Here is an 8,937-nt window from a genome sequence, read left to right on the forward strand (position 1 = left end):
CTGGATCCAAACACAGCAAATACATGGCTGGTTTTATCTGATGGAGACAGAAAAGTAACAGTTGCTGGACAACAACAGTCGTATCCTGATCATCCAGACAGATTCAGCTTTTATTTGCAGGTTCTGAGTAGAGAGAGTCTGACTGGACGTTGTTACTGGGAGGTGAAGTGGAGAAAAAATCAAGGCTATGTAGCAGTCACATACAAGAATATCAGCAGAGCAGGGAGCGGGAACGAGTGTACCTTTGGCCAAAATGACAAATCCTGGGCATTAAATTGTTCCAATAATAACTATGCATTTTGGCACAACAACATCATAACTCCTGTCTCAGGTCCTCAGTCCTCCAGAGTAGGAGTGTACCTGGATCACAGTGCAGGTATTCTGTCCTTCTACAGCATCACTGAAACCATGACTCTCCTCCACAGAGTCCAGACCACATTCACACAGCCACTGCATGCTGGACTCTGGATGGGAAAATCAGCTGAGATCTGTAAACTCAAATAAACTCGCATCTGTCACATTTCAGGGGGTTAATTGTGTTTTTTAGTTTTGCATTTTATTTTCTGTCTGTGATTGCTGTGGTGTTTCTTGGCTGCGCAGAGATTGAGCTCATGATGATTTTTATTTTGAACAGAAAAATGTAAACTTCTCTGTGCTTGAAATATCGGATGAACATTTGTGTTGATCTGTTTGTTGCTGTTTCTCAGTAGACCTTCTTCCATTACAGGTATTTTATTATCACCGCTTTGTAAATGTATAAAACATCTATGCTTGCATTTATTTTCTTTGCAGAGGAAATATTTTCATTTTCAAAATGATTTACAATCAAGACCTTTTCAACCTGCAGTTATTCTGATCATTATTGACAAGGAATTCACTGATTACCTGAGGTTCTGGGTCTAACAGACGGATTGTGTTGAAGAGAATCTTACTATGAAATCATCAAATAAAAATCATTTCCATGAGTTTAACGTGTGAGGATGGTTTTGATCATGAATAAAGCTGATTTTATCCTTGTTTGTCAGTTTGTGTCCCTTCAGATATCTGCACTAAATCAGCTTCATCACACAGAGATCTTTTTATAATTACACTATTTTTTTTCTCCAGTTATCCAGTAGAAAAGATTTGTTATACAGACTTAAAAAAAAAAAAAACTGCAAAAAAAATACTTAAACTATATCGTCTGCCATGTTTTTGGCTGAATAAAGTCTTTATGGTAATTCTGTCATATATTATGGAAAACCACGTCAATATTAAGATTAGGAATCTTTAATTATATATATAACATACAGTTACCCGACTAATTTAAACATTACGGTTAGGAATCTACAATATTTTATATTATGTAAATATACCAATAACAATAATAATAGTAGTTGATTAGATTTATTTAGTGCTTTTCTTACTCAAGAAGTAACTCAAAGCACATACACTGTCAATTATTCATTCACACACATTCATGAGCTAATGGTAAGCTATGATTGTAGCCACTGCTGCCCTGGGGCAGACTGATAGAGTCTACACCCCCTCTGACCAACACCCCAAACAATCCATTCATACACATTCACACCAGGCAAGGTGGGTGAAGCATCTTACCCAAGGATACAACGACCATGACACAGGTTGGAATCGAACCACCCACCTTCTGATCATTGACCAACCTGCTCTACCACCTGAGCCACAGCCGCTACCAGACAAATTTAAATAATAATGTTAAGAACCTTTTATATTATACGTAACAAATTTGCATGGGAAATGTAGATATTAGGAATAAGAACCAAAAATGGTATTTAGCACACAAATATACTTAAATAATTTTGATTCTAAGATTAAAATTCCCGGAGTTTACCCCACTACTTTGAATATTAAGGTTAAAACGTTACAATAATATGTATTGTACAAAGATATGTAACTAATTTAAATATTAAGGTCAAGAAACTATACTATATAACATACAAGGTTAACTGACTGATTTACATATCAAGGTTAACAACCTAAAGTATTATTTTATATGTATCATAAATTTACCAGATTAATTTCAGTTTTAAGGTCAGGAATCTATAATATATTTTAAAAATTTAACTGACAAATATGCTAATACCACAAAATATTAAAGTTTTAACCTTATATAACGTATGTATTAAGGTTAAGAATCTACACTATTATAAGTGATACATATATATGGCTAATTTAAATCTTGATATTAAGCTATATATTATATATTACACAAATAGTATAGTATAGTATTCTTAGTATACAAGAATATCTGACAGATTTACCCCACTCATTTAAATATTGAGTTAGACCGAATATTATAACACAAATTTACCAGACTAATTTAAATGTATTGACAATATTAGGTATTATAAATATATCGTATATGTTGCAAATTAAAAAACAAACAAACAAACAAACCCCCCCAAAAGAAACAAGCATGATGGGAGCCGTAAACTAATATTTTTTGGACAACCCTTTAAGGTAATCACTGCAGTCAAGTGTTTTCTGTAACTCTCCGTCAGACTTCTGCACCTGTTGACAGGTATTTTGATTTCGGCCCATTGCTCATCAGTAAAGTGCTCTAATTTGTCTGTATTTTTTTTTTTTCATTCTTTTCAACCACAATTCAAAAGCAATGTCTTATTTCACTTCATTTTAATTTAGCAATTTTTTTTTTTCTGATTACTTCAGTTACTAGTTATTTGAGTGACTTGTGAATTTTGTCTTTTCTTTAATGGAAGGGTATGAATAAATTTGAGGACCACTGTAGATGATGGATGGCTGGATGAATGGATTATCGAAGGCAGAACAATAAAAGCTGCTGGTTTCCAAAATGGCCGCCAGGTGGAGCGCTGCTCATAGATATGTTTAATAAAGGCATACATATCTGTGGCGCTGCGTCTCCTGAGAGCTCGCGGTGCCGCTGCGGACTTCATGACCCAGAATCCTCCGCGTGTGTTTCTTCATTACGCTGCCGCCTCCGTCCTGTCCGAGCTGCTGGAGGAAACAGATGACTTGTCCGCTGCACTGACCCTCGTCTCTGCCGCTGAAGTCCTCCGAGGGTTAAATCAGAGAACTAAAGTCCTGAAGGAGCGAGTTTAGGAGGTAAGAAGCTTCACGGCGCCTTTTAAAACCGACGCTAACGCAGCGGTTAGAGCTAACTAGCATCCTAGCTAGCTGTCAAATGAACTCTGCGCCAGGTTAAACTCCTGTTAGCATCCTTAAACGGCCTCACAGCTGCGCTGAGATCACTGGTTCGGTTTGATATCTTCACCTTCTGGTTTGTATTTGCGGATACACCTGTCTGAGCCGTGCAGGTGTGTGTTAAAGGGTCCAGCTCTGTGTTGTTGTAGTTATTGTTGGTTTTGTTGGCCTCCCTCTGTGTTTGTTCTGCGCTTTCTGGTACTAGCTGCACTTTTTGCTCAGTATTTTCTGTGTTTCTGGGGAGCAGCAGACATTAGCGGCAGTGTTTGTGGTTGTGAGAGGCTCCACGGGCTTAGAGCTGCACAGGAGGGTTATAATGTCATGTCAGGCCTGCAGAGCCACTCAGGAGGAGCATGTTTACCTGTTGGTGCAGGTGAGTCCAGACTCAGTGATGCCTCCTTCATCTCATTACACAGTTATTACATCTATTTACTAACTGTGACTGTCTGAGAAGCTTCAGTAAAAAGCATCTTGCCTATTCCATCTCAAATCAAGAGTCTTCTTGTCAGCTGTCTCTGATTTACTTGAAGCTTTTTTTTTTATTATCATAAACTCTGGATATTTAGGATGGATGGCATCTGTAAAATTTTAGATTTATATGTCAGATGTTTTGGAAGATAGTTGAAAGACAAATTGACCCTTGACCCACTTTCAGCATGTTTATCTGCTCATTGAAATTTCACGCTATTTGAATAACAATATTTTACTAAACATTAAAGATGGAAACCTGACATTTTCACTCCTACTTCTCATCATGTCCTTGATTCAAAATCAGTAATATTGGAAACGTAGATTAAATAGTCTCTGATTATGGTGAGTTAAAAGCTGAAGTGGTCTTTAAAAAGTCCCATCTTTAAGTTCATATTAACAAAAAAAAATTATAATGCAGAATTCAGCTAGTGATATTTTCTGGACCATGTAGCTGCATGTCACAATACAGACCAAAACATACAGAATACTTTTGTTTGACCTCGACCGGTTGGGATGAGAGTGGGGATGAGGGGGGTGGGGATAGCAGGATAGCAGATGGAGAACAGTCAATAGAACAGACAATAAATATTTGGGGGGCTGGTGAGGCCAGCACCTGCAGATCAGAGACGTGAAGCTCCAGATCCAGAGACATCCGCAGAGAGAAAGAGCACAGGAACTTCAAAGGAAACAGAGTTAGTGATATGTAATGATGATATATGTATGGACGAGAGAAGGGTAGAGGAGCCCAGTGCATCATGGGAATCCCCAGTCTAATGCTATAGCAGCATAACTAAGGGACAGTTCAGGTGATCCTGAGCAGTTCTAATGATAAGTTTTATCAAACAGGAAAGTTTGAAGCCTAATCTTAAAGTAGAGAGGGTGTCTGCCTCCAGAAACCAAACTGAGAGCTGATTCTACTTCTGGAAACTCTGGAACCACAAGTAGACCTGCAGTCTGAGAGCGAAGGGCTCTGTTCGGATGATACGGTACAATAAGGTCTTTAAGATAAAATGGAGCTGGTCATTACGAATTTTATATGTTAGAAGCAGGATTTTAAATTCTGTCCTGGATTTTACAGGGAGCCAATGAAGAGAAGCTAATACTGGTGATCTCTGACTGGTTCCTGTCAGAACCCTGGCTGCAGTATTTTGGATCAGCTGGAGAGTTCTGAGAGAGTTATTGGGACATCCTGATAATAAGGAATTACAATAGTCCAGTCTAGAAGTTATAAATACATGGACTAGTTTCTCAGCATCACTCTGAGACAGGATGCTCCTCATTTTTACAATATTAACGAAGATGAAAGAAGGCCATCCTACAAACTTGCTTTGTATGTGTATTGAACGACATGTCCTGGTCAAGAATAACTCCAAGGTTCTTTATAGTAGAACTGGAGGCCAAGGCAATACCATCCGGAGTAGTTATCTGGTTAGACAGTGTGTCTCTGAGGTGTTTAGGGCCAAATACAATAACCTCAGTTTTGTGTTGATTTAAATGAAGAAACTTCCTGCTTCTAATTTTATTATTATTAACGATATTACTCAAAACTTTCTCTCTGTGCCCTGGAACTCAAATAAGTGGTGTCCTCAAAACGTATATATATGTACATAACTAAATTCTTATGAAATGTATTTAAAATAGGGACAGTGTACGTTATGAAGTATTTCTGCACCAGAGTTAGCAATAAGATCATTTTCATCTGTAGTCACCCGCCAGATGATTAAAGCATTTTATAAAGGAAAAAAACACACAACTGACAACATAACATACACACACAAACACGAAACACTAAGCAAACTATCATTATATGGTGATTCATACTAATTCATGCAACAATCCTATTCTACTTCTCTATTCCACTTAATAACTTCCATTGTATTCTTTTTAACTTCTTTTTCTTGTAATTACACCAGCCTTGATGCTTTGTCGATACTGTTAACATGACACTCACGCATATTTATTGAACTGAAAATGTACAGCTAGTTGACTAAGGACCTGAATGAATGACTTCTAGTCGACGAGGAAAGTCTTTGGCTGGAGGCAGCATTAATATAACATATTAATTTGTCATATTATTGCACGTCAAACTTAAACTTCACCGTGTATCCGTCACAGTCTGCAGTGTGAAATGAGCTTTCCAGTGACGCAAACACATGAAGATTTTTTTTTACAACACGACGCAACTGTGCAGGGGATTGTGGGTCAGACTGGCCAGAAAATCATTCAAAGTTATTTCATTGACTGACTACTATTTTGATAATCAGATTAGTTTTCATAATTTTTTAAGTAAAAATGTGAAACACTTGACCATCAAAGTTTCTCAAGAGTGACAGTAAGCTTGTAAACTTTATATTTTCCATTCCATTGCTGAGTTAAACAAGCAGTAAAATGATTCATCGTGTCATGTGAAATCTGTAAAGAGTCATTATTATTATTATTATTTATTGTCCTGTTTTTTGCAGTTTTGTTTTTATGTAGCTGTTGTAATATATGAATTACCCCAGTAAGGCATCAGTAAAGTTTATTTTGTCTTGAAGTTTGGAAAACAGCAGCACAACCTTTTTTAAATCTGGCTGTGACTCTGTTAAACCGGTTTGTCTTCTTCGTACTCTGACTTTCTGTATGCAAAGTTACTTCGACAATGCGTTTTTTTTCAGAGGATATTCTAGTTCCTGCTCGCTCAGACAAGTCAGACCAGCACTCGCATCATCAGCCTCCCTCAGGTGGCTGCTGATCAAACATCACGCTCCGTAATGTGAAACTGACATTACTGCCTCAGCAAACTAACTGAATCTGCATTTATCAGACCGTTTAACCACTGTGACCCAAACAGAAAAGGTACCGACTCATTTTACAAACCATGTTTAGGAATAACTGCAATATGAAATAGTTTAGCCACAAAAGTTCAGCTTTGGGTTAAATCAGTTCAACCATCAGATGGGTTGAAGCTGTAAAAGCTCCGTCATGAGAAGAGGAAGCTGCAAATGGAAGAAGGTTTTAGTTTCAGAGGAAATTACAGTAAATGACAGGACTCAGGAGGAGGCTGTTTAACTGTATGTTTGTTTAGTGCCTTCAGTTTATTATAAAACTGCTTTCTGTTGATCTCAGTGACACAGATAAAGCGTTGGATTGTAACAACCGGTTTGTGTTAGATCTGCACTTTAAGTTTTCTGCATTTTAGCTCATTTGTTACGACTAAAAGAAGCTAATTAGAGATGCAGATACATGAATTTTGTAGATTAAAATGTAAAGATGAAGCTGATTTATTACTGAAGTGTAAAATATGAAAATCATGAGTCTGCATCTTTTTGTGTCGGATGGATTGGCAGTTAATGCAAAAGCACAATTACGGTAGTTTCACTTCTTCAACACAGAAACTGTAGACTGTAAATGGGAATGAGGTCAAGTGCAAAAGTCCAGCAGCAGACAGTAACAGGGGTATTTCCTGTGTATGTCACATGATTTTTACAGGGTTTTTCTTTTTCACTGAAGCAGTGATTAGGTTTAACATCAGGCCTTCTAAAGTTATAACTGTCCAGCTGTCGATGTTGTGATCACTTCAGAAAGAACTCTATAATTTTAATTTGCCTTTATTTTACTTTGCAACTCTGGTTGCCTTGTTCATTAGCCTCAAATGATGCGTTTGGGAAGTGTGGCCTTTTTAGTTGGCTGAAAAACCCAGAAATAGATGTTTCTGTGGAGTGCTTAAATTCCTCTGCTCTTAGCTGAGAATATTTTCAGTTTTTCTTTCACAATAGCCTGATTAATCAACAATTTCCCTGAGGTTCATACCAAAGGGATCAATAAAGTTGTATCTATCTATTATCTTTGGAGTTTGGGGAAGTTTCTATGAGTTTTTTTTTTCTTCTTTTTCTCCTGTCACATTTTTAAGTTGTATTAAATGCAATTTTTCAGGGCTGTCAGCAAAATTTTAGTGTATTGAAGCAAATGTCTCAAAACCTCGAGACATGAAACCAGAGACTCTCAGAAACTCAGAGACCTGAAACACGTTTGTGTTTGTCAACAAGAGTGTGACAGTCTGATTTCTCTGTGCTCCATTATTGTTGAAAACCCAGTAAAAACACACGAGCCACAGAACAGATAAGATGGAACTTTATTTACTCTGCAGGGAAATTTTGTGTTGGATACTTGCTAAAAAAACCCCCCAAAAAACGAAAACATAACATGAGAATAAATGAAGTGCCAAGTAGAAAAGCAATGTGATAAGTATGGTACATCACTGGAAATGAAAATAATTCTGCTTAAATAAGACTAGAATAGAAAAGTAAGAAGTTTACTGGCAATGATACTGAAGTAGTATGTTAATATTACTTATGATATTGAAATAATGCACATGAAACTGAAATATTGCACATGAAATTGAAAGTGATACTTCACAGCCTGATGAGGAAAGTAGTATTACAAATTACATTGATTTACTTGTTCAGATTAAAGTGTTTCAGCTTCATTTGCTGCAAAGCAATGAGGATTTATAAGGTTTGAAATGCAATTTTAAGTAATGCTATTAAATAGTCCTCATGTTTGTATTTACTTTTGTTCGTGACGTCTGACTTTAAAATTATTTGAAGTGAAGCTGCATATTGATGTTTTTTGCAGATCGTGAGAGAAGCTGTGTTGTTTTGCAGATGCAGTGATGCAGTTCGCCACAGACTGACCCCACGTTCACCGAACCAACCCTGCCTTGTGCTTCGATGAGCTGCCGGCTCTAAATCCTCCTCCTGAGCGCTGAGCGGTGGGTGGGGCTAGCCCTGCCAGGGGGCGTGGTCTGAGATGGACAGCCAATGCAGCGGCAGCATCGACTCCCGGCAAACCAGTAGAGGTTTGAATGCTACGCTGGTCTCTGTGAGGGGGGAGTCGTACGAAGCTGGTGAGAAGAAGTGCATCTCGGACGTGAGGAGGACCTTCTGCCTCTTCGTCACCTTTGACCTCCTGTTCATCACCCTGCTCTGGATCATAGAGCTCAATGTAAGTCAGGATGACGAGAGTCATTTAATTGTAATTGTAAAAAAAGAGCTGGTTTTCCCCTGACAAAACTAGCTGGTTGTCCAGCTCCTTCCTCCAGCTTTTATCTCATCCTGCTGCTCCTCTCAAAACTGTCAAATTTACTGCATCTCATTTATAAGCTGATTTATCTGTCAGATGCTCGTGCAGTTAAAGATAAAATGGGGCTTTTTATGACAGCTACAGTTTTTCTTTCATATTTCAGCTCAGCCATAATTAGAGATTATTTGATCAACTTGTCCA

The 8,937-nt window shown here is 37.7% G+C and overlaps 2 protein-coding genes across 2 annotated transcripts in view; both read left to right on the top strand.

Annotated features, from left to right (window-relative positions):
- LOC103372947 (tripartite motif-containing protein 16-like) overlaps positions 1 to 504 on the top strand; it is a 2,640-nt gene extending 2,136 nt beyond the window's left edge. The window contains exon 3 of the mRNA XM_008302725.1: positions 332 to 504. Coding sequence (XP_008300947.1) covers positions 332 to 504 — 173 coding nt within the window. The remainder of the gene's footprint in view (positions 1 to 331) is intronic.
- A 2,446-nt stretch (positions 505 to 2,950) lies between these two features.
- Positions 2,951 to 8,937, top strand: part of stard3nl (STARD3 N-terminal like) — a 26,074-nt gene continuing 20,087 nt past the window's right edge. Inside the window, exons 1-2 of the mRNA XM_008302722.1 lie at positions 2,951 to 3,102; positions 8,319 to 8,658. Coding sequence (XP_008300944.1) covers positions 8,464 to 8,658 — 195 coding nt within the window. The 5' untranslated portion in view covers positions 2,951 to 3,102; positions 8,319 to 8,463. The remainder of the gene's footprint in view (positions 3,103 to 8,318; positions 8,659 to 8,937) is intronic.

Source organism: Stegastes partitus, unplaced genomic scaffold (assembly GCF_000690725.1).
Source record: "Stegastes partitus isolate 25-593 unplaced genomic scaffold, Stegastes_partitus-1.0.2 Scaffold1862, whole genome shotgun sequence".
Classification (NCBI taxonomy): Eukaryota; Metazoa; Chordata; class Actinopteri; family Pomacentridae; genus Stegastes; species Stegastes partitus.